Here is a 26,565-nt window from a genome sequence, read left to right on the forward strand (position 1 = left end):
CACTTGGATATCAGTCTTGGCTTAAGTTGTATACTGACAAGAAGGTTCCGGAAAGGATCAACAATAATGGACATAATGAGGAAGAGTCCCATCTTCTCTCTACAAACGTAGTTGGAAGGAAATCTCAACCAAAATTTAAGAGTCTTTGGTGTGGGGGCGGCAATGGAAGGGTGGTCTCCAAAATGGCTTGGCACCAGCAAAAAATGTACTTTGATATTCTTAACAGTTTAATCCCTTGTTTACTGAGAACCAATCCGAAAGGCATATGTAACAATCAACAATCCAAATCAGAAAACCTTAATAGTTTTTACAAAATGCTGGATTAGTTTGATAAAAACTGTTCTAACATCTCTTAGAAGTGTTTTGTAAATACTCCAATGTATTTAAGACAACTTTCCTCTGAGAAAAGAAATGGCTGCTAATCCCAATTTTTATGGACTTTTTAGAGCAAACTGTTTTAATTAGAATATTATGTCAATTACACAGTTCAGTTGATTAGGCATGTAAGAGTCTCCTCATCAGTATCAGTAAGACTGCATGCTATCCAATAGAATGAATCAAGGAGTGTAGACAGCACTAAGGAATGGCAGCTCATTTGGCCTGCATAGGGCTGTGCAGGCAACACTCTGGACTAACATAGTGTGCACAGAAGTAACGAATGTAGGCCAAGAAAGAGCTAGAAGGGTGTAACGCAGAAGCCCCTAGGCATAGGATTGCCCGAATGGACATGCAACATTCAGTCTGTGAGAGAAAAGGCAAGTGTAGTGCAGACAGCACTTACAAATGAAATCATCTGTTTTGACACAAAAAATGAAGATCATGAGAATGAAAGATGCTGAACAGACAGCACTATACTATGCATGTAGCTCACATAGTTAATGACAGCATAAAGGGTGTTAATCAGATAGCAATCACAAATGGCATAGCCTTTATGACTTATTTGACAGCAGACCTGAAGCAGCACTACTTTCATCCATGCAGATGAACAAATTGGTAACAAATTGGTATTGGTCTTTCTGATAAAAACTAACTGCAAAGTCATCATCTTTTGAATAATTTCCAGGGGTCAGACCAGATCCAGAAACTTTTTCAGCAGTAATGGAGCACTGCTTGGCACTGTCTCCGTTCCGCTCTAAAAATGACATGCGGGCTAACACAGACACCACTCTTGTGCACTGTCTGTTGCTTTTGCGGCTATCCGTGATCACAGACACCGAGCCACAATAGCCAATTGTCTATGACCGGTATGCAGATTCCTAGATGTAGGATCTTATTAATGGGCAGAGCCCAATTCACAGAACAGGGAGGATGGATGGGTCGGTGAGGAATCTGAGGCTAGATAGAGTCTCTACCAGAAAAATAGTTACCAAAGGTAAGTAACATGCTCCTTTGAAAAAGACTTCTAACAGCAGATACCTCACATTTTTGAATGGATACCAAAACAGTGACTAATAGGAGGCATGTCTGTGAATTGTCTCACACCAAAAAACCCAGGCAGGGCCGAGTGGGCAAAATGCCCCTCTCGGCCAACTTGGCTGTCCAGACAGTTTCTGTTCAGAGATACAGTTTTAAATGTTTCCAGATCCAGTCTGATGCCTGGGTAGTACTTAAAAGGTGTGAAATCTGCAGCTAGAGTTCTCTATCATACACAGCACATATCTACTAAAGAGCTAGACAGAATGTCCTGTAAGGTTTTCAGAAATAGCTCTTCTTCAACATATACTCTACCAGAAACCAACTACTTATTAGTGAATGCTTATTTCCGCTATCTGTCATATCTGCAGTCTTTTTTCAGGGGCTGGCAGTAGTGATGGGGCATTGGTGATCCACTGTGAAGGCAGTCTAATTAAAGCTGAGATTTAAAGCCTGCACAAGGTGTTGAAATCAACATTGCCCTCACAACCACTTTAAGTCTAGAGGTGGCAATAAATAACATGTTACTTACGTTTGGTAACACCTTTTTTGGCAGAGACTGTAGCTACCCGCAGATTCATTACCTGGATCCAGACATTATTGAGTACTACCTCTGCGCACCAAACCAAAATCCTGCAGGAAGGTTCGGGCAAGGTGTCCATCTTGACGGACCTGACTGTCCAGAAAATAATGTTCCATGTCCATACAGAGCAACATAGCTGGCTTGCATATGTCAAGGACTGGTACCACGCATGCCAATGGAGTAGTCGTAGCCTTGGCCCCGGTGGAGTAAGCCCACAAGTCTTCCAGGGGGTGCTTTTTCACTAATGGGCAGCAGATATGTATGCATAGTTTAATCCACCAAGAGATGCTCCTCCTCTGCACGGCCTCGCCCATCTTTGCTCCAGTGAATCCAATGAGAGCTGACTGTCCAACCGGTGTTCTCTGGTACAATCAATATAAAAACTAAGGGCTCTCTTTAGATCCAAACGATTGAACGTCGCCTCCATAGTGGGGTGAGGGGCGACTAAGGAACGTCAGAAGAGTGATAATTTGATCAATGTGAATGGGCCAAAACATTAGGTAGAAAGGAGGCATATGTGTGAATAACCAATCTGCCCTGGGAGAAGGTGGTATATGGTGGGTGAACAGGGAGGGCCTGAAGATCACTCACCCTCCAAGCTGATGCAATGGCAACCAAGAAGACTGTCTCAAGTGTCAAAAGTCTGAGAGGACAGCTTTGCATCAGTTCAATTAGAGAACACATTAGGTAGGTCAATAGCAAATTCAAATCCTTCTAGCCATAATGAAAGGGGAAAGTGGAAGCATGCTCTAAACAATTCAAGAATCAAATCACAATAGGTGACCTAAAACAGGGACAGCTTATCTTGCAACCAAAGAACAGGTGGGCCAACACCACAAACAGCACCACCTCATTTAGTGTGGCATGCAGGGGGTCAACATGCTTAGCTGAACACCAAGCCACAATCCTATTCAAATGGCAGGCGTATACAGATTTCATTGAGGGACACCTGGCTGCCAGAATAACATCAACAACTTTGGGAGGAAGACCCCACCCTGCTGCTGTAACTACCCTGCTGCTGTGACAGAAGATCCTTCCAAAGGGGCAGCCAGGTCAGCGGAGAGATGCTCATGCTCAGGAGTTCGGGATACCACCATACTCTCCCATGATGAGTCTGGAGCCATTAGGATGACTTGGGACTGGTCAGTTCTGATCTCTTTGAGGACTCTGGGCAGGAGTGGTATCAGCAGAAAGGTGTACAGGAGTCTCCACCCAAAGAAGAACATGTCTCTGGGAGAGAGGCTTTTGGACACTGCAATATATAGAAGAGCTGACACTGTGCGTTCTCAGTGGTGGTGTATAAATCAAGCCAAGCTTCTCCCCATTTGCAGAAGAGACCCTGCATCACTTCCATGTGTAAATGCCATTTGTGGTCCACAAAGCTTTGACAGCTTAGTTTGTCTGCCCTGGTGTTCAGAGGTCCTGCCAGGTGTTGCACGACCAGGAAGATGTCCTGATGCTTCAGCCACATCCAGAGGCACAGGGCCTTCTGGGACAGGACCCACTAACCCACCTGCTTCTAGCAGTACCACATGGCAGTGGTGTTGTCCATGAACATCTGAACCAGCCTCCCTTTGAATGATGGTATGCATTTTTTCAAAACCAAGCGGATGGCCCACAAATCCATCAGGATGATGTGCAGCTGGGATTCCGCTGGACACCAGGGTCCTGTGATCTCCACCTCTCCCAGGTGGCCACCCCATCCCAGAAGCGAAGCATCAGTCACTACTGTCAGCTCTGGGAGGGGAAGCAAGAGTTGTCTGGCACTTACCAGATCGCTATTCAGTATGCACCACTGCAGACCTTTTGCAGTCTCCTCTGAATATCTGGACACAATCAGACAGATTCCCCTGGCGCTGTGCCCACTAGGAATTCAGAGTCCACTGTAGAGAGCATATGTACCATCTGGTGTGTTTCACCAGGATGATGCTGGAGGCCATCAGACTTACTAGCCTCAGAGTCGGTCTCTTCAAAACCCAGACCCAAGGCTGAATTATCGGAAACATCCCCCGAATGTCCTGGACTCGCTGTGGTCTGGAGATCGGTGAAGGCTCCCTAGGCCGAGCCCGCTTTCAGTATTCAGTAGCCAGTCATCAAGGTAGGAGAGAACTGTGACTCTGACTTCAGAAGATGAGCAGCAACCACTGCCATCACTTTCTTGAACATTCAAGGCATTCTGGTGACGCCAAAGGGGAGCACAGTGTACTGGAAATGCTCTGAACCGGAGGTAGTGTCTGTGAGCCTGAACGATTAGGACATGGAAATAAGCGTCCTGCAGTTCCAACACTACCATCCGGTCTCCAGGGACCAGGAAAGACAGGACCTGGACAAGGGTGAGCACCTTGAACCTGTCTTACTTAAGGAAGGCATTGAGAGAGTGAGTGTCTAGAATAGGGCAGAGGCCTCTGTCCTTTTTTGCCATAAAGAAAAAATAGGAGAAGTATCAATCCCGACCTGGTGTCCATGAACTCTCAATGACTGCTTTGGACAAAAGAACTTGAACCTCCTTACATAATAAGGACAGGTGCACCTTGGGTAGCCATTGCACAGTCGGTGGCATGGGAAGCGGGGTTGCGATGAAAGGAAGGAGATAATTCCATTGAGCAATCTGCAATACCAACTTGTCTGAGGTGGCGTTCTGCCACGCCGGTAAAAAGTGCTGGACTCCTACCAGATTGTTGTGCACCAAAGAGTGTGCACTAAAGACATTTGGTGAGTGAGGCAGCAGGAGGGGTGGAGGACTGGGCTGTATGGTGTTTCTGGTGTCCACTAGTTTTGTGGGAACCTCTGCCGTGGCCACGAAAAAGATGGGAAGCCTGCTGGCCTTGTGGGTAGGGCTGGTATTGACGGGTCTGAAGCCTCGTATCATAGTCACTGACAAAGTGAAAGGAAGAATGTGGTTGGCATTAGGCTGCGGAAAACCCGAAGAAACAATTCTTGATCCTGCTATCCTTTAAGAATGCGGGCCATGACCTCATAAACCTGAGGAAGGTGGGCAGGAGTCGCTCTGGCACTAGGAAACTTTGGGAGGCACAGAGATGGTGTCATGTCGGCACCACAGGTGGGTGGCCCTGCTCTCCTTCTGTCGCCTTTAAAGGGTGCAGTGAGGTTGAGCAACGCTTTGACAATGTCCGGTCGAGGGAACGTTGCCGGAAGTGGGCCTAAGATAGAAAGAACAGAGACCATCACCAAAATCAGGAGCAACATGACATCTTTTGCTGCCACACCACCAGGCCTAACTCCAAGCACCAAAGGCATACCAACAGGGGATAAGTCACAGAGATCTGTTTGTGGCATTTCCTGATGAGGTTAAAACCCGTGGGTTTTTGAGGAGACAAGTCCAACATACTGGAACACAACTCGCACTAAAGTAGCTTGACAAAAGTTGAGAAAAAGTTTGTCAAAAAGTGATTGAGGTAGCTCTCTGGATCCGTGAATGTTGCTGCAAGAAAGAAAGGAACTGATGTCAGTGGACTGGAGTGGCACTTATATAGGCAATAGTTTTGCTCAAGAATTTATGGAGCCAGTCTGATGCCTGGGGAATATTTTAAGGTAAAGAATCAGTGGTTAGAAGTCTTTTTCAGAAACACACAATTTGGGGACACTGTTTAATCAAAGACAAAAACTATGGGAACTACAGTCAGAGAAAGTTGAGACAATTGATTTGCAGGCAACAAGTTTTGTCTCACAGCTTGACAAGCTTTCTATTTGGCACATATCTTTCAACAGAAATTCACAATCATTTGATGATGAAAGAACAATCTGTGCAAAAATTTGGCAGCTGCCATAACCTCAATGTTAACCAAAGATCAGCTAGATGCATTAATGCAGCAGATGTAGCTGTCTGTGGCTGATCTTTTTGTTTCCACAGCCAAAATGCTGGTGTATGATTTTCCCACAGGGGGGATCACTTTACAGCACCCATTTACCCTGTAAGGGTGTACCATGAGAGTCCCATGGGTGTGTATGCTTCAAAATGGAAGATTCCTCCATATATGGCTGGCCACATGGAGCCCAGAGCACTGCCTTAAGCCAGGAAAGCATCATGCAGTCTGTCCTCTGGCCAGGTCAGATCCTAGGGGCAAGGAGCAATATTCGGAAAGATCGTCAACTCTCCTCTGCAAAGCATGAGAAATTCTGATTTGAGTCAGCTCACATATCCACACAGGACCAGCTTATGCTCCAGTAAAGCTCTCTGTTGTCATCCATGGGAAAGGCGGCTGAATCATCAACCAAGGGACCTCTCTGGGCAGGTTGAACAAGGCTATTATCTAGAAGAAGCCCAGATTCATAGGCATCACTAAGAAGAAATATGAATAAGAAAAAGGGGCATGACAACTAACCATGACAGTCTTTTGACATCAAACGACCCTCTGGCATTACTAACACATTACATAACATGCCCCTCGGCAGGAAGAAACACCTTCAGATGGATAGACATCACGAGACAGAACAGGAGACGCTATCATACTATCAGCAAAGAGTGGAAAGCAGGTCAAAGCCTTTTCAACCCATGAACCCCTGCATGCCTTGAACAAGTTTGTAATTTGCTTGCCCTAAGGTTTTTGCATAATTTTGACTGCAGTTTTGTTTGGTGATTTCTCCGTTAGCAGAAGAACAAGTTACTTACCTTTGTAACGCCTTATCTAGTAGAGAGTCTATCTAGCTGCAGATTCCTTACCTTTGGCTTCAGTCTGGATCCAGAATTTGTTTTGTGAGAATTACCCCTGCAAGACGGTAGGTGGCGTTGTTCGGCTCTGAGTACGTCCGTGCTGGAAGTGACATGCACAGTGCCTATATCGGCATCACCCCAGCAAGCTAATGTCAGTTTCTTTTTGCAACTTTTCACACCAAGAGCACAGAGCCACGAAGAACACTGACCACTGGTGTGGAACACTAAGGCCCTGAAAAGGGGAACAGCCCTGATCCTATAATTCTGCTTGCAGGGAGGATGGGTTGGCTGATCAGGAATAAGCAGCTAGACAGCGTCTCTATGAGATAAAGCGTTAATTAAAAGTAAGTAACTTGTGCACCAGTTAAAGACTTCTAGCCTCAGGCTCGTTAACCTTAGAATAGATACCAATGCAATAACTTTCTGGAGGCGGATCTGTGAATCCAATTCACACTACGAATTCCTGGAGGACCAAAAGGGCAAAGTGCCCATCCCCATGGGCCTGACTATCCAATCAGTAGTGCTTGGTGAATGCATGCAGAGAGGCCCACGTTGCTGCTTGGTAGATGCCGAGGACTGGAACCCTGAGTGCTTGACTCTGGTGGAAAGACAGGCAAACCCTCAGGGGATTGCTTCTTGATCAGTTGAGTAGCAGATCTTAATGCAGAGCACGAGCCATCAGTACAAATAATGGGCTATTTAAAGAGACATCTCTTTGCCTGACGTGCTAAAGCCCAAAGCGCAAGCTCTATGTAAGATGTCATGTCATTATCTGGGTTGAAGGTGCTCTTGCATTTTACTTCCCATCTTTTTTGTGCCAGCGACTTAATATGGGTTTTAGGAGTTAGGAGGAAAGTGTAAAAATCTGAAAGAATACATTTATTGGATTGACGCGAGAGAAGACACTTTTTAAATGGTGTAAGTGGTCGGATTGGATGAAGGTGAATATGTGGTTGCAGGAGGGTGGGAAGGTCATAATTGAAGTAGAGTTGGGGGAAGTCTAGGATTCCATTTGTATCAAAACGTCCCCTGCCCTCTTACAGTTGGCTTCTTGCCATTGTAAGAAAGTGGACCTCTGCAACACCAGTGGAAATCTGGATTGCCTATGATCGGGGTTAGGGGCGATACACGGAAGGAGAGTTTTCAAAAATAATTTAAATGGACTTTTCAGGCAAGGGCTCATGTTTTCAATATCAATTTCTAATTTCTTTGAATTGGATTAAGAAATTACATTTGAAAGTAAGTATTAAAAATATGTGCCTTTAACAAACATATGTAAAAATATACTTATATTTATAAAAATCAAAGAATTTCACGAGACAGAAAAGTATCTTTCAAGACCTCCACCCAAACATCTTCTACCAGAGTTTGTACCTGCTGAACCTCAACCAGAAGGGAAGGACATAAAATTCCTTCCCCTTGTCTTAAAGTCCCTATTATGCAGTAGTTCAAAGGAGGACTTTTATGGATATTCCATGTACTTTTCTTTTCTTGGAAGGTAGACGCCTTGCCTTTTTGGGAACCTGCTATCACCAGTGGACTGAGCTGGTGGTTCTCAAAAGATCATTTTATCCTGTGTGCCCAATATATGTTATCCAGGGTACCTCACTCTGTTGATGACAGAAGAGCTTTTTAGTACTACACTTAGTTTATGAGCAGCCAAACTGAAACTTGACTACTCTTCCTAAAGATGAAATCCAAAAACTCATGCACCATGGATCCATCCATAGTCTGCCAGTATACCAGATTCTTCTGGAGGAAACCATGAAGTAACAGTTGCAGGAAGAGTCAAAATCAGAGAAGCAGAGGCTATAGGGGGTCAGAGGCTGCACACAGACACTGGCACAGCACCAAAAGGCTTAAAACAACATTGATATACCATAAAATAGGAGGAAGGTAAGATAACAGCAACACGATGTTGAGAAAAAAGACAAAAATGGACACCTGTGTAGGAAGTTGGCAAACAGAAGAAAAGAGGGATCTAATCCACGATGCTGGGCAGTCAGATCACAACTAGAAATTTCAATTTCACACTGGTAAATGGGCTCTGCCCACATAGCAAATGCATACATGAGGGCACAAGGCTTTCAAAATTCTAATGAACAACCATAGGAATAGCTTCCAGTACCACAACACACAGCCACTCTTAGCCACAAACTGAGAATGGGAAAATCCAAGAATGCAGGTGCAATACAATTGAAAACATAGTAATTTTTCAAATACACTGGCAAGATTAGTCCAGTATCAGGAAAATCCTTTGCCGTAGTATTTAATTGGACGACCAGGAATGCTTCAATTGGGCTTTTAGGGATTATGTGGGGATACGTGACTTGACAGCGATTGATCAGGAAGACTCCTGTTTCTTAATACCAATAGAATACTGCAAAAAAAGATTTTAGGAAAGTACACTGGAATCATTACAACTGACAGAGGTGAATATTCCATTGGCATGTGCTTTGTTGGAAGACCAAACCCAGAAGAAATTAAAACTCATGTTATAAAAAGACCGAGCACGGTAACTCACCCTGCCCGTTGTTTTTTAGACTTATCTGAAATCCCATCCCTGGACATCAGTTTATTGAAAACAATGATGCCAATGAGCATGTTAACCTACGGAGAAGAAAGAGAATGTTGTCAGAATAGTGACAGAAATAAAGCAGGAAGGAGGTGGGTTCTACAGAGAGGGTCAGTATGATAAGGAACACCATGACAACAGACGCCACGCACGGAATGAGGTACAAAACACAAGCATCTCACTTGCATTTTCAGTTCCCTTGAATACAGTAAGCTCAAATACATCCCGTACCCAAAATACTTTTTCATTTCCATAGTACTAACATGAACTCAAATGTTGTCACAATAAACAGCAGTTTCAGATTCTATATAAGCATAACATTAGGACTACAGCAACACAATGTTAAAATTAATTAATCTACTTTATTATTGCAAATAAATTCACGACTTGCGGCCATAGGTCTATCTGTATGCAGAGGCACTCATCCACTTGGGGCAAGCGAGTCAGAATACCTACCTTTAAAATTGTAAGCTTCTGCTAAAAAAACATCAGCAGTGCCGAATATACTTAACTGAATTTATAAGGGAGAAGTACATTATCAGTTTGAGGACACCATTTACAGTAACGGAAGCAATAGTGATACAGTACCATAATATAGCAAGAGGAGAGAGATATAGCTGATGAACGAATGAGCGATAAAAGAAGCTCAGTAATGCAAAATGCTTTGAACTGCAATCGGACTAATGAGAACCTAGGCATACCATCCCTAACTGTTTAAGTTATACACTTTAGGAGGCAGTGAAAAACCTACCAGCACAATCACAGCAGCTGGCCCAACGAACGCGTAGAGTAGCCCACCTTCCAAAGACAACCAGCAGCTGCATAAAAAGAGAAAAACGCTCATGAAAACAGAGGAGGGTGTAGTGAGAGTCTGAAGAGGAAATCGTAATAATTAGGGATAAGACAACCAACTTTTAGTTGCCAAGAGGGCCAGTGAATTACCACACATCTATCCTCAAATCCACCACACTCTGGTTTGTGAAACTGGGTTATTTTGTTGTTGGAAAAATACAACAATCTAGACCAGCGGTATGTGAACAAACATCTGGCACACTTCAAACACATCTCACGAAAAAAACATGATCAGCATTTGCAATCGCAGCTCCCTAAAAGGAAACCTGGGGGAAAGTATCCATTTTCCTATCTATAAAAACAAATGTTCCACGGTGTGGGTAACCCATCCGGAACGTGCGGGTGGGACTTTGCGTGTGCATGCTGGCATCGTATCATGGCACAGCTATGTAGCGTGTCAGAAATCTTAACAAACGTTTGCTATGTTGTTCAGTGATATGACCCCTAGCAGTCCATGGTCTGAGGTCTTTTCTTCAAATAGCACTGGCACTCAGCCCTGTGTTCTTCTCAGAGTGCAGCACCTGCAGAGTAATTCACAGCCCTTACCCAATGTGCAATCCCTTGGGCCACAACTAATCTCCATGCCATCGCCAGTCTTCAGCAAGGGCTAAACTCAGATCTATAATCCTATCGAGAATTGTTTTCTGCCCGGCCAGCAATAGCTTGAGTGACTTGGCACTTTGATCAATGGTGTCTTTCCCAATAGTAACCTAAAGCCCCATAGTGCTATATCATGTGTGTAAAGACTGCTTCTGGTTGATGGTATCTGGGACCCTGGGAGATCATCTCAGGTTAGATTTTGTGAATCCTTATACGGATGAGGTATGTCCTATATAAACAATTAAGTTGCAGAATTTTAACAGTATCTCTCCAAGAAACTTTCTATGTGCAATGCAGCACCATCCCTCACTTATCTTTCCCAACTTACATCACATCTACCAACCACCTCACTCAGGATAGTGAGCTAGTTTAATGTTCTTAACTAATGCATTGTAAATCAGCATACCTACCTTCCTTCCCAATACCACCATCAACAAGGGCTGCAGCACTGAGCTTTTAGAAGGTTCTGTCAAATTAGTTCTGCCATCAGAATGAGTGTATGATCTCATCAAATTATAAATTGTCCCTGCAGGATCCCATGTCTTTGGGAAAAGTTGTTGAAAGGTGGTAATTTTCAGTTTTTGTGGAAGTCGTACAATGTCTCAATATCAACCGGGGTCCACACCATACTACCCTCACTATGGCCCTAGGCAAATGCAGCAGTGGAAGGGCAAGTGTTATAGAACGTTTTTACAATGGTCCTCTTGTATCTCTCCCAACAATACTTCATTGTCCTCATCAGTGTGTTGTCACAAGTAGGTCGGTTTAGGAGTCTTGTATGGACCTCACTTGTCAGCGACTCAGGTGTTATAAATGTGCCCTCAACGGGTGTGAGATTGACAAGCTATTTTGCCATCCATTGCAGCTGCACAGCCAGATAATATAGTTTATAATCTGGGACTTCCAGGTCCCCCTCAGTGAGTGGTAGGCACAGAATATTTACAACTACCTTCGGTCTGCTACACCCCCAATATCAGCTGCCAAATTAGATCCTCAAATATTATAATGGGGATTCTAATGGGAAAGTTACCTAAATAATGCAAGAGTCTGGACAGCACCACAGTTTTCGCCAGTGCCACTATCCTCAGTACAGACTGTGGGATTATGTCTCAAAATTAAGTGTTGCGTTTAGGGTTCTCAAGTGTTCTTGCTGCATTGCCATCCAGTACATCCTTTTCAGTGTGGCAGACTTAAATTCCCAGGTGCTGGAAATTGTGACACTAAGACCAAACTTGATCGTGAAGTAGCTCCAGGCACTGTCTAGCCTGACAGGAACTCAATGAAAATAGGAAAGTTTTGTGCCAGTTAGCTTTTAGTAATGATACCAAGCCAAATGGGTTCAAAACGTTCCTTTTGGGCTACAGGCTTTCCCTTATAGCCCTCAAATAAAAAAGAATATCATCTGCATATAATGAAATGACCTGGGATGTATCCAAGACACATTTGCCCATATGGTTATTTGGTGTCCTGACCTCCATTGCTAGTGCTTCCTTGACGAGGGCACAAAATTGGTGAAAGAGGACAACCTTGACAAGTGTCCCTTCCAATGTTATGCTGGGTGGAGAGAAGTTGTCCGGTGTAAATGCAGACCGCTGGATAAGAATATAATAGTCACCACCTAATTAGGTCTTCACCAAAGCCTATTGAAGGGTCTCATAAATATATTTCCAACTGACCATGTCTAATTCCTTCACTAGATCGCCAGAGATTACTACTGGCCATGTGCTACAGTCCATGCCAGTTCTATGACGTGACCAGTCTTCTTATTTTTGGAGAAGTTGTTTGCCCAGGGAGAAATGCACCCTGGTCGGTGTGTACCACAGAAGGCATGATTGCCTTCGTGCCTTTAGCCACTGCTCTGCTAAGAACCTTGTAGTCTGTGCTAAAAATCGATAGGGGTCTGTAGAATGTTCTGTCTTGAGGGTGCTTGTGAGTTTTAAGAAAAGGACCTACCAAGACCTCCCATGTAGTGGGTGGGGGCAGTTCGGGGGTGGTGGGAGTAAACCACTCTTCCAGGCAGTTATGTACACAGCCATCAGGCAGGGAGTTAACATATCTGCATATTATACATAAAATCCAGCAAGAAGCCCATGGTGTCTTGCCTTCAGCCTGTTCTGATACTACCGTGGCCATTTTAAACACCTGCGACATCGACAGACATGAGCAGGATTTATCAAGAGCCCCATTGTCAATGCAATTAAAATCCCTGCCACTTACTGCAGGCTACTCTGCAAAATTCACCATGCGTTCAGAGATTTTAGTAAGGAAGTCAGCTTGGTCGGCACAGGGTGCATATATCTATACATGCTAAGAGGATCTCACTCTCCTTACTTAATGGAGACAGTACCTTTTCCACCAAGAAACTTAGCAACCCAATAATTTAATATAAATAAAGAACAATGACTACTATATTTGGAATACATAATGATAAAAACGGAACAGAGGAACAATAAGTTTTCTATGTTGTATGAAATAAAGATCTAAGTAACATAGGGGGTCATTCCGACCCCGGCGGGCGCCGCCCGCCGGGCGGAAACCGGCCAAACACTGCCCCGCGGTCAGATGACCGCGGGGGACATTCCGACTTTCCCGCTGGGCCGGCGGGCGATCTGCAAAAGATCGCCCGCCGGCCCAGCGGGAAAGCCCCAGCAAAGATGAAGCCGGCTCCGAAAGGAGCCGGCGGATTTGCTGCGGTGCGACGGGTGCAGTGGCACTCGTCGCGATTTTCAGTGTCTGCCAAGCAGACACTGAAAATCTTTATGGGGCCCTGTTAGGGGGCCCCTGCACTGCCCATGCCAGTAGCATGGGACGTGCAGGGGCCCCCAGGGGCCCCACGACACCCGTTCCCGCCAGCCTCTTCCTGGCAGTATAAACCGCCAGGAACAGGCTGGCGGGAAGGGGGTCGGAATCCCCATGGCGGCGCTGCTTGCAGCGCCGCCATGGAGGATTCCTTTGGCCAGGGGAAAACCGGCGGGAAACCGCTGGTTCCCCTTTTCTGACCGTGGCTTTACCGCCGCGGTCAGAATTGGCCAGGAAGCACCGCCAGCCTGTTGGCGGTGCTTCCACGGTCCCCGGCCCTGGCGGTCATGGACCGCCAGGGTCGGAATGACCCCCATAGTCTTGAAAATAAACTGGTCATTTGATTTCTCTACCAAATTTACTACTGTAGGAATTTTCTGAATTAATGTGGTCTTGTACCTCCTCATCATTGTGAACTTCATTGCTACCTACCTCATTCTTATGCCTAGCTCCTTAAGACTCACTTTCATCTATCTCCCACTGGTGTGCACTTCAAACAAATCGCAATTCTCCTCTTCCTTGTAAGTACCAACTTTCATCTTTTCACTGCATTTCACAAAATGACTCAAATGCCACACCCGTCCATCACTCAATCTTGCAGCATTGGTAAAGATTTTCTAAAACTTCTAAGGGATCAGAATATTTATTTTCTCCCTTCTTTGCTTTATCTGTCAATTTCACATGCACCGCATCACCCTTCTTCAGACTTGCATCTTTTGCTCCACACTTCTTGCCTTATACCTTTTATATTTTTCGAGCCTCCAAAATATTCTTGTAAACTGCTGTAGGAGACCAATGTCTCAGCCTTGAATTGAGCAACCAACCTTGATTATCCTTTGTGAATGGAATTCTCTCACTAATTATGGTGAAATGGCTATACGCTGTCACTGTTGGGGTAGTGCGATACATCCACACCATTTTCTTTATTCCCAACTTCCAGTTTAAATATTTACTCTTGGCTAGATGCAATGAATCCTTTAGTACACGATGAAATCTTTCCACTTCTCCATTGGCACTCAGATGATAAACTGAGGTCACCCTGTGCTCAATTCCATTCCTTCTCAAAAACGATCCATTTCCAAATTCTTAAATCACTCTCTCAGGGAGATCTTCCAATTGGAACGGTTCATCCATGAACAATATCATAATTTCAGCATTGGCCTTATTCGAAAATTGTACCTCAGGCAATATACAAAAATATTTTATAGCCACTAGTATGTACCAACTTTCATTGTTTTCAAAGATTGGTCCCATAAAATCAAATCCTATGGTGTCCCATGCCATTTCTGGACAGGGAACTGGAAAAAGTGGTGGTTTTAACAACACCTGCGATCTGTCAGCATTCCTACATAAATTACACTATCTTACAATCCTTTCCACTTTAACATCTTGGCCAGGCCACTAATAAACTTCCTGAATTCTTCTTTTTTTCTTGACTATACCCAAATGACCACCATGACACACTTTCAAAACATGTACATTTATCACGGAGAGCTCATTGCGTACTTCCCAAAAACATTTCACTTCAGGTTCTAAAGTTTTTTTGCAGGCCAGACATTCATGACGTAAGTTTAAATTTCACCAAGGGTATCATCTAGCAAACAAACACCCTTCCATTCTCTGGCACCAATGGCATTATTTCTGATCTTCCCACCCACCCATGCCACACTTAATTTATCACAAAAATCAGGATCCTCTTCTAAGGGTAATGGAAGTATGCTTAATCAATCTGCCAATTGACTTCTGGCAGATACACCATGGAATACCTGTTATCCAATAACCTTGCAGACATTCTTGCAATTCTGGGAGTAGCTTTCCACAGTCCTTCCATGGACAATACCTTTAAAAGGGGTTTATGATCACGTTTCACCTCAATTTGGAAACCTCATATAAAGTTCCTAATGTATTCCAGGCCTCATACCACAGCAGGTCTCCTTCTCAGTAACGGAGGACCATTCTTCTGCTGGGGACAATGCCCTTGAAGCAAATGCTACATTACATTGTTTCCCATCTGCACATTTTTTTAGATAATACAGCACCAATGCATTTGTTGCTTGCATCAGTAGCAAGTTTATGATCAAACCCATTCAAGTGTTTAGCTCCGCAAATATCTTCTTTGAAGGTTTCGAAATCACTTTGTCATCTGTCTCTCCACTCAAATTTACACTTATTTTTTAATAACTACCTCAAATTTACGTCTTTTCAGAAAAAGCCTTTACACATTGTGGGGGTTATTCTAACTTTGGAGGAGTGTTAATCCGTCCCAAAAGTGACGGTAAAGTGACGGATATACCACCAGCCGTATTACGAGTTCCATAGGATATAATGGACTCGTAATATGGCTGGTGGTAAATCCGTCACTTTTCCGTCACTTTTGGGGCGGATTAACACCTCCTCCAAAGTTAGAATAACCCCCTTAGTGTACAATTCAACCAATCCTAAAAATGATCGTAATTCATCTTTATCACTAAATGTTGGTTCATTTTTTACCAAATTTAACAACGTTTTCTTTGGTTTTATGCCTTCTGCAGTTATTCCATGCCATGGATTGTACTCAAAACTTGCATTTACTAAATTCAGCTGTAAACCACTTGCTCGCTGTTTCTCTAACGCATTTTTCACCCTCACATCATGTTGTACTTTTGTTTCTCCCATAATCAATATGACATCCTGGAAAAATATTATGCCAGGCATGTCCTTGAACAGCTTATGCATCAACTTTTGAAACACAGCTGCAGCTGATGCAAATCCGAACGCCATTCAAACATACCTGTGATAACCATGTTATGTCACAAAAGTTGTTAAGTTTTTACTCTCATCATGTAGCTTTATCTGATGGTACGATGATGACAAATCAGTTGATGAGAACCACTTCATACCTTCTGTTAAAGCCAACATTTCACTGATTATGGGAAATGGACATTTTTCTACAACAATGTTCTTAATAGGTTCCCTCAAATCTACACATAAATAGATCTTGCCATTGACTTTCACAGGAACGACCAAAGGTGCAATCTATTACTAAGCGTCTACTTCTTCAATTATTTTTTTACTTAAATAAGGCATCAAACTCTTACTTCCTCTCTCAAAACTCCAGGAACGTCTCTTGAGTTGTGCACCTTGGGAATGGCATTTTTCTTCAAAATAATTTTTTGCGTAAACCCTTCAAATACACCAGTTTTCTCTGAGAGCACGTAATGAAATTCACAAATCAATTATGGTATATAGAGACCCAGAGTTTGCAAAAATAAGTATTTCTACACCTCCCAAACTTATTTTGCAAACAGGTTTATTCCTAGACAGCTCACTCAGATGACCACCCTCCCTTGTCCTCATTTCTCTTGTTACGTCGACACCAAGAACGCAATCATAATCCTTAGAATTGCCCTCTCCTGCTTATTTTCCTGACTCTGAACTTGACTCTAACCCATCTTAAACTACAGTCGCTCTTTTAGTCTTATTTTCTCTCCTACGCACCTTAGAAGAGTGTCCTATAATACCACACTCCTCACACTTTTGATTCCGAGCAGGACATTTTTTACTAAATTGATCTTTGCTCCCATATCTGTAACATTTTTTCTATGTGGTTTTCATTAGTTTTTTTCTTGTTTTCTGTTTGCCCTTGAGCATCTTTCTTTACCTTATGTTTTACTTTATTAACTATCTTTCTGATCATCCGTATCCTTGCTGGTGACTACCTTAGTACACTTATTAGATAATTCTGCTTTTGAACTAATGCCACAATATCTGCCAATTGGGATTCTCCATGTACCCACAATCTTTCCTGCACATGTTCCTTATTTACATACATGATTATTTGATAATTTAATAATTTGATCTCTAATAGGTTCATCATGTAGCGATCCAAATCTGCATATTAAATCAAGTTTTCCTCAAATGTTTCGAATTGACTTTGTTTCCTGCAAAAGAATTGTGCCTATCTATTGCAATACAGACAGAAGTAAAATAGTACTTGTCTTAAGTCTTCTAGTGCATTATTGAAAACTTGACTGTCACTTGGAGAGCACATTTTGTTCTATCAAAATGTACACTTTCAAACCATGCGGACCTATCTAATGCAACCGAATTTTATTTTTCTTAAGTTCAGATATTAATTCTTCTGCATCCTCAATTGTGTCAATATAGTTTTAAATATACACCTTCCATTGATGCCATTTCATAGGCGGATCACCGGCTACAGTTAAAAAAGGTCGTGGATGTGTTAGGGGAAATGTTTGAGATGTACACATAGTTTAATCAATAAGAAACTTTTAAATGTGTAAATAAGTAAAATACCGCCCTTAAGTGAAATGTTCCAGCAAGTTGTGTGCGTGACACCAAAAATGTAATTATGCACCAGGGTCTTGCTTCTGTAAGTAATAGTAAGCCTTAAAATGGGGTGTCTATCACTGAAAATAATGACAGGCTTCAATTAACAAATGAGTCGGTGTGCCTATCACCAAAAGTCCAAATTAAAGTATCATAACAGGCTTCATGCAATAACTTTAACAACAGACGCTGAAGGATTAATACTATAACTAGAAAGATTTCCCTTGCGCTTGTTAGCACAGCTTCCCACTCTGAAATGGCCTGCTGCACGTTTCTACCTTCACACAAACTCTTGTCATGATGCGCCCTTACGTTCCACGCAGTGCTATGACGCAGTGGTTAATGACAAAGGTTGCTGCCAGACTGCTCGCAAGATTCGTCGTGCCACATTTCTTGAGCACACAGGCCCACACAAGCAGCAGGTGCTCCAACAGCTAACAGTAGGTAAACTGACGCGCTTAAACAGCCTTAACAGCGGTCAAAATCGAGTTGAAAAGAGCATATGAAATGACACGCTAATGCAGTTTTCCGCAATTAGTGAAAGCAACGTGTGCTTAAGTCCTGCCATGTTATTGTAATTGCAAGTTAGTACTGTCATATACGCACATACTACATCAATATGCTTTCGTACACAAGTGAAATTGCTTAGTGTGGGCCCGTAATAGTGCGATGCAGCAATTTTCTCATGGTATACAATATGTATATATGCTTTAAGTGTTTTTTTCCAGTTCTGGTGAGATATTTGTGGAATGATGCTGCTAAGCTTTGCGGTGGGTCTCTTCTCAAGCCAAAATTGGTATGATGACTCCATACCACTCATATTGAGGATTTCTTTATTTAAGATACTTTGAAGCAAGGGCTAGCACACCAGCTGCTTGTGACAGATCACGCCAACTGTCACTAGCCACATTCTAAATGGCATAAAAGCATTCTATAATGACCTATCAAACATTCCATAAACGTTACTGTTGATACAAGTGAACACAACACTTGAAGTGTAGAATGATCCCAAATTGTTAAGATGCAAGCTGCGCTTGGTGATATATATTTAAAGGAATTAGCACTTGCATAATGCATGCATGCTCAGTACCAGTTGATAATGAAAGAATTGAAAGCTGGTCAGACAACAGCAAGGAAACACATATAGGACACTAGACATTGTGGCGAGGCCTTAGGTACAACCAGCAACAAGAAGCAAGATTGACGAGGTGGGCGTGGATCCTCGACCTGTGGCTCCAGCAGCAGTAAATCGCCACCAAAATCATACCGTGACGAGAAATTCACATAAGTGAGAAAAGAACCAAAGTGACTTTATTCCTAGTCATATTGTGACAGAGAAGCCACTGCAGGACAAGCCCACAACAGAGGAAACACCAACTGTCAGCCTTTGGAACGCTCACCCACACTTAAAGATAGGGGAATCATCATGATGGAGCACTTCAAATGGAAAAGTACAGATCACAACACGCTGTCCATTAATTCCCCAGCTACATGAAGAGTATTCCAATAGCAGTCTTACTGCTCAGTTATAAAGGAAATGAAGGTGGGGGAAGGGAGTTGGAGAAACACCTTTAATTCAGTAGTTACCCTGCCGTCTTCTCAGCACTGCTGTTAAAATTGGGAAAAGACTATCTCCTTTTCTCTTGTAAGAGTTAGACTGTGCCTGCTGCCTTGTGTAAATTGTGCATCTTTCCATGGGGTACAGATGCAATATTCTAAAAAAAAATCAATAAAAAAAAATAAAAAATCACCCCCTGCCCTGTCTGTGAGCACCGCATGTGCCCTTCTCTGCTCATCGATGAGGCCCCGTCGGACTTTGTGCCCTCTGTTGCAATATCTATGCTATGATCATGTTCAGAGGTTTGTTTCTCCAGTGTTCCACTGATCCCATTCATGAAGGTGCTCTGTTCCTGACAGGCTTGTTCTCTAGTAGGTCAATTTAGTGTTGCAGATGTGCTCCTCTCTTTTGTTGCTGCTTGGGTCACATGTGCTGCCCTTGGGGTGGGTCAGCTGGTTCCAACCCCTGTTCATCTGCCCAGTGTCAAGCCACTTCAGACTTGTCCAAAAGTGGGTTCGTTCTCCAGTTATCATGTGAAGGTTGCAGGGTAAAGCAAAATGTATTTCAACCCCGGCTTTCTCAGTCTGCATTTCACTGCCATGACAGAGGTGCTGTGTTGCTACTCTACAATAGTGTGTACTGAGGAAATAGCATGATTCTGGCATTGTCAGCCATCAGTGCCCACCTTCCTGGCACATTGCAGCATGGTGTCCCTTTCTCTGTAGCTTTGGGTTTATACCACTGCTAATCTCAAGGGTGACCCTGGCAGTCAGGGGATGGGGGACTGGTGGGAAGTTTGGCGTGCAGGGCACGTGTTGGTCCTCTCAACATTGTAGAAACCAGAGATAACTTGGGGAGCCACAGCTTGCCTCAACCAGTTCTCCATGTAGGAGACCATGTCTGTTCCTTCCACACTTTCTAGACGGCCAATCACTTATATTGGTTCAGCAGAAGCGTCTTTCCACGTATCCCTGCCTACATTTAAAAAAAGCACACTATGAGTGAAGTCCACTACCTGCTGGCATAGGTCTACTGTGTTCAGGGGAAGGAATCTTCAGTGTCTGTGCATTACACTTGTCTGCTATTTCCGTTAGTCATCTCTTACTAGTCCGACCTCCATGGACATTGGGTCTACTTTGTGTTTGATTATCTCCCTTAGACTCTCTACAGCTGCCTATATCTTATCAAGTTTAGTTTAAGAGGTTACCGCTCAGGTCCTTGGTTTTCATGGTTACTGATGGGGTCAGTTCTTTGTCTGGTGTTAGGGCTGGAGGTGGCAGTTCATGCAAGAGTTCCTGCCTCTTAACGGATTTAGGTTTTGATGTGCATTTTCACCTGTTTATTTACCTTGCTCATAGCATCTCAACTGGGGTCCCAGACCAAACTCAAGAGGGTCAACAATTCTCCTATGTAAGCTCTGGTTTCACAAGTCTCTTTTACAGTTTTAATTAGGGTGTCTCTCAGTAACTGAATAGGCAAGCAATTGGTCACAGCCTAGTTTGAGGTGCCCGTCGAGGCCTCAGGCCTTCTGTGTAAATCAAAGACTCCTTGTTGTTCTGTTGTTGCTGCCCTCCAGTCTGTGGCAGCCCGCTGGTGACGAATGCTGAGAGGGTCCAGGCTTTCCAGATTCGAGACCTGATTAGGTTTAAATTGAAATGTTCTGAGGGAGGTCATGGGCTACGCTAAGTCAATGCTGACTGGTTTCCTACAGAGCAGTTTAAAGAGTCTGCCCCACCTCTACTCTCTAATAGTTCTCCTGTCTCTGGCACCGTCTTTCGCCAGACAGCAGGCATCACTGGTGACTAGGGGGAACAGGGAGACTGTTGGCAGTGTTCTTTTCCTGTCAATCCCCTGGGAAATACGCAGTACCGCAATCCTGTTGCTCGGCCCACCTCCAATTCAACAGACTCCACCAGAAGTGTCACATTCCTCTGTGGCATCACTCAGGTTCTTGTCCATCTGAACTTCAGGGCGCTGCCCTGAAGGGTCCTACATTCCAGCTGTTTCCCTTCCCCAAGACTCAGCTCTCATTACTCCCTATGTGTGGAGGCCTAATACTTGATTTTACTCCTAGTCTGCTCTGTTCAATGTTGGATGGCAGAATTCCATGCACCAGCCGCAGTGCCGACTAGTACAATGTTCATCAAACGCTTGATATCTTCAGTAGACCTGGGCAGCCCTTCAGCGCAGAGAGTGGGAAAAGGTGGTGTTAATATTTGGCAGGCGGCCGTAAGCTGAACTAGAAAGCGTCCAACTCCATGCGCATTAGGTCATGACCCCTCAGCCAGGTTACTGACTGAAAGTGGTATAGCCAACCAAGCGATCTTTTTTCAGATAGCCTTATCTCATAATTAATAATACTACATGTAAGGAGAAGTATCTTAGTTGGAACACTCATTTTTCACAGTTAGTATCCCCTTTAAAAACAGGCAACAAGCATATATTACACAATTTCCTACAGTCGTACTAAAAAGCCTTTTCTCTAAACCAAGATTACTATTCTTCCTCCTTACTGCTGTTTACCTGATGAGTCCTTATCACCAACCTTTATTTATTTTTAATCATGATAGGTCATGTCTTTGGGGCAGTCAGTTCAGACACAAATATATAAACAACAAAGATGGAACTCTATATTTACAAGTACATAGCCTACATTTATTTTGTAGCAGGTGTTCATATGCTTGTGTATAAACAGAATCATTTCATAAAGACATGGCAGGCAACCTAAGGGGATGTCTTCCTTCAACACATTTTCAAGAACAGTCTTTCCCACTTGTGTGTTAGTGTCATCACTCCATGTTTCTATTCTGCAGAATTCAGCCTTTGAGATTTGCAGGGAACCACACTGTGCTTTGTTTCCCCATATGAAGTGTCCTATAATTCAACCATGTAACCATTCTTTTTTTCAGTGAGCTAATTAAAAGCAGTCTATTCGATATCTAACAATGGAAGATTTTGAAATAACTTTCCCTTTCTAACTTCTACCATAGTGTCCATGGCTTCCTTGAAGTAGTGGTTTGTGAACCTTGTAATGCCTTATGAGCTAAGCAGCCCGCCCTGAAGTATGCATGCTCTTTGACAGAGCAATGTGGTTAGGGAATTTTAGGCCGAAGCTGTCATGGGAGTTAATATTTTGAAAAATATGAAGATTTATTTCTGTGAAACAGTCACTTACCTGTAACTTGAGTTCTCCAGCAATATCTTTCATAGACCCACGTGTGTTTAATTAGTCTCTGTCATAAGGCTGGGAATCCTTAATATCTATAACGTAGCAGGATAAAAGGAGCAGAGACAGCTCTGCTCACATAACATATAAGTTCACAAGTAACACAATCAATACAACAGCCTACCCACCTATTTGTTAGGAAATTTCAGCTGATGTCAAAAAGTTAGGTAGCCCTGAAACTGTGGCCCAAAGACAAATATAAAATCTCTTAAAGGAACTTCCACAGAATGCACAAATTAAAACTCAATAGCCTTTTCAACTGGGCATCTACAAGGCTTAGTCAGGGCCAGTATACGTTTGGCAGTTCTGTAGCTGAACAATTATATCAGACATATATACTGAAAGGGGCAATTATGTCACCATATTGAGCTGAGGTCTGGTGAGTTACCAGTTTGCAATGTTGTTTTATTGTTTTTTCATAACCAAATTATATTTCAAATAGCATGTTGACAAATCTTAGATGGCTTCACTTCCTTCCCCACTCACTGCTCCTTCAAAAACCAAATGATTCTTCTCGTTTAAAATATAGGTTTGCATGTGGGGTCAGATATTGTCCTCATATCACGCAGGTCAAGCGTAAATATTTTCATAGTTGTAAGTGCCCACAGTCTCCTTGACCACGGTCTGGTGCATTTGGTTTCTTCCAGTAGCCCCTAGTTTCTGATCTGCTGCCCAAAGCATTTGCAATATAACTGTCAATATACACAAGGTGAGTCCCGCCCACTGTGTTGGACGGAGGCCCAGAATCATAATTAATGGCTTCTAAGGTACTGACAACCCAGCCATCTTCCTCATGTGGCTGAACACATCTTCTCAGTATTTTTTTATCTTTGTGCATGATCACATGACATGCAGTGCTGCCCCTCCATACCGCAACCCCTCCAGTGATAACAACTGAACATAATTGCTTATGTTTGACTACTCTGGGAAGTATGGGTAGTCTTGAAGATAGCAGCCCAAAGTTCCTCCCAAGTTTCCTGTGTTATTATATTCCCCATCACCCACTTCCACTATTGCATGTATTGCTATTGATGGGTATTAGGCATTGCACTGAGAGAGAAATAGATGGAAGATAGCAGGCCCCTGGTGTTTTTTTATTGCATGAAAAGCTTTTAAAACTCTGTGAAGTCCCTAATTCCTGGATTCTAATTTTGAGGGGCTAATATCCAGTGTCTGAGCTGAAAGTATCTGTCTCTCTTCTCCAACCTTGTATTCCCTTTTACACCTCTGAAATAATCTAATATTCTGGCTATGGAACACATCACTCAACAAGCATTATTCAGTCATCCCTCTGACAGTTTGCAAACTGCTTCCAATTCAGGGCTAGGGGTGAAATCTGGCTTATCATGTAGCAGTAACTTGGGAAGGAAAGGTGGAACAAATTTATCCATTTTAGCACGTGTCCCATATTTCCATAACTGTCCTGATTATTTCTGATGCGCATGCCATAGCTGGTCTTATTAGTTTGGGTAATCATAAAACATCGCAGAAGAGAGGGCTACCGAACATCCTCCATTCCATCTGCAGTCAGTATTTCTTAGTGTCTTGGAGGGATCATTCGAATGTAGACCTTAGTTGCACTGCCATGTAGTACTTCTCAGAGTCAAAGAGAGGCCCCTACCCCCAACTCAACCTGCACAACCATCTGGGAAATACAGGGTTTGCTTGTTTGCCATATACATTTATTGCACGCGTTTTGCAGGTGTACTGGCTCTTGTTTAGGAATAGTTGCAGGGATAACCTAATACAACTACAAGTCTCAGGTTAGTAATCATCTTCAGAGCCATATTCTACACATCCAAGATATGGAGGATGAAAAGGAGATAAACAGGGGGCCCACCTATTCAAGTCACTTTTAATTTCTTTTACCAGACCCCCGAGAGTTAGCTTTATAGAGATCCTGCATCTTTTGTGGTTGCCCACTCAAAGGAGGACATGAACTCAATCCTCCTCTTAGTAGGTGGAGTAATCTAGATATCCATGATCTGAATCACTGCATGTATGGAGATTAAGGAGCAAGAAGAGATTGTCCTCCATCAGCCAGTTGTAGGTGAGTGGCATCGGCGGGGGGTTCCACAAAGGGGATGGAGAACCCTTCTAGACTATTTGTAAAACCCACTTCTCTGATGTTGTAGATGGCCACTCGGGTAGGTGATGGGGGATCCTGCCCTCCACTTGGTGTCTGTGAAAGAAGAGGCCCAAAGACATGGCTGTAGCTCTGCTGCCTTTAAAGTGCTCTAGCACTGAATCTGCCTTTTTGCCAAAAGGCATGGCATCTAAGTGTCACTGACAATTCAATCACTCTACCTAGCCAGTCAGTCATGTCCAGCCCACATCTGATGGTGAACTTTGCTGCATCTTGCCCGTCAGCAACTGCCTGGGTAGGTATGACTCAGGACTCATCTGAGACCATGGGCAGCACTTGAGCAACCGAATCTCACAAAGTGTGGGTGCACTGGCACAAAAGGCATGTGGTGTTCACTGACCGTAGGGCTAGGCTGGCGGAAGAGAACATCCTCTTAATGGTATCCAGCTTTTTGGACTCCCTATTCACTGGAGTGGTAGGGAATGTGTCAGGATTTATTCAGGAGGTGGAGATTTGGACCAATAAGCTCTCCAGGTTGTGATGCTGGGTGAGGAAGCTTGCGTTCCCAGAAGCGGGATGACGGTAGTGGGTAATTGTCCTATGCACAGGCTCCCCTGTGGAGGTTTGGACCAGGCCACAAGTAGGAAATCAGTGAGGGTTTTGTTGAATAGGTGGAGAGGTTCGGAAGGGATAACTCCCAGCTGCAGTACCTCTGTCAAGATGGGACAAGATCGCCACAGCACACAGAATGTAATGTCCAACAGTATAGCAAGAATAAATATTCCTGGTCTCGTATTGCAGGTTGGAGGAAGTATGAAAGCGAAGAGAGTCTTGAGTCTTTTATGCCGATGGTATCTTTATTTGTAGGTGTTAGAGATCACTGTGTCATCATGAAGATGCAGCCAACACGTGTTTCGTCACACAGGTGACTTCATCAAGGCTGCAAAACAGTAATGTGAACAAAAATTGGGCATATATGTGTGTATGGAATCTAGTGTGTGCTAGTTAAGTGATCAAGTGGGGAAGATTCCAAATCCAAAAACCAGACTCCAGTGGTGAGAGCTTGTGTAAGTAAGTATAGAGTGAACATGGCAACAAAAATGAGTGTATAGTAATTGGGACCCAAACTGTAAATCATGAAAATACCAAGTAAATCACCGTGGTCATGCGGAATATATATAGAAAAAAATGTCGGAAAGCTTATAACCAAAGTACTATGTAGATAGAAACCACGTTGTCTAGCAATTGGTATACAAAGATAATAAGGTAAAAAGGTTATAAGCTTTCCGACATTTTTTTCTATATATATTCCGCATGACCACGGTGATTTACTTGGTATTTTCATGATTTACAGTTTGGGTCCCAATTACTATACACTCATTTTTGTTGCCATGTTCACTCTATACTTACTTACACAAGCTCTCACCACTGGAGTCTGGTTTTTGGATTTGGAATCTTACCCACTTGATCACTTAACTAGCACACACTAGATTCCATACACACATATATGCCCAATTTTGGTTCACATTACTGTTTTGCAGCCTTGATGAAGTCACCTGTGTGACGAAACACGTGTTGGCTGTATCTTCATGATGACACAGTGATCTCTAACACCTACAAATAAAGATACCATCGGCATAAAAGACTCAAGACTCTCTTCGCTTTCATACTTCCTCCAACCTGCAATACGAGACCAGGAATATTTATTCTTGCTATACTGTTGGACATTACATTCTGTGTGCTGTGGCCATCTTGTCCCATTTTTGTCGCAGGGTACTCCTAGTACCCGTTTTGGTGCCTACTGGGTAGTAAGGCACTGGGCCAGTTTGCACCAGACTTTTCATTATACCTCTCTACTTGGTAAAAATTATT

The 26,565-nt window shown here is 43.3% G+C and overlaps 1 protein-coding gene across 18 annotated transcripts in view; it reads right to left on the minus strand.

Annotated features, from left to right (window-relative positions):
* Positions 1-26,565, minus strand: part of ADGRB2 (adhesion G protein-coupled receptor B2) — a 1,191,470-nt gene that overhangs the window by 178,062 nt on the left and 986,843 nt on the right. For all 18 annotated transcript variants that reach the window (XM_069223314.1, XM_069223308.1, XM_069223306.1 and 15 more), the window contains 2 exons: positions 9,995-10,061; positions 9,193-9,278 (listed from right to left, as the gene is read on the minus strand). In XM_069223314.1, the coding sequence (XP_069079415.1) occupies positions 9,193-9,278; positions 9,995-10,061 (153 nt within the window). The remainder of the gene's footprint in view (positions 1-9,192; positions 9,279-9,994; positions 10,062-26,565) is intronic.

This window comes from Pleurodeles waltl, chromosome 3_1 (genome assembly GCF_031143425.1).
Source record: "Pleurodeles waltl isolate 20211129_DDA chromosome 3_1, aPleWal1.hap1.20221129, whole genome shotgun sequence".
Lineage (NCBI taxonomy): Eukaryota > Metazoa > Chordata > Amphibia > Caudata > Salamandridae > Pleurodeles > Pleurodeles waltl.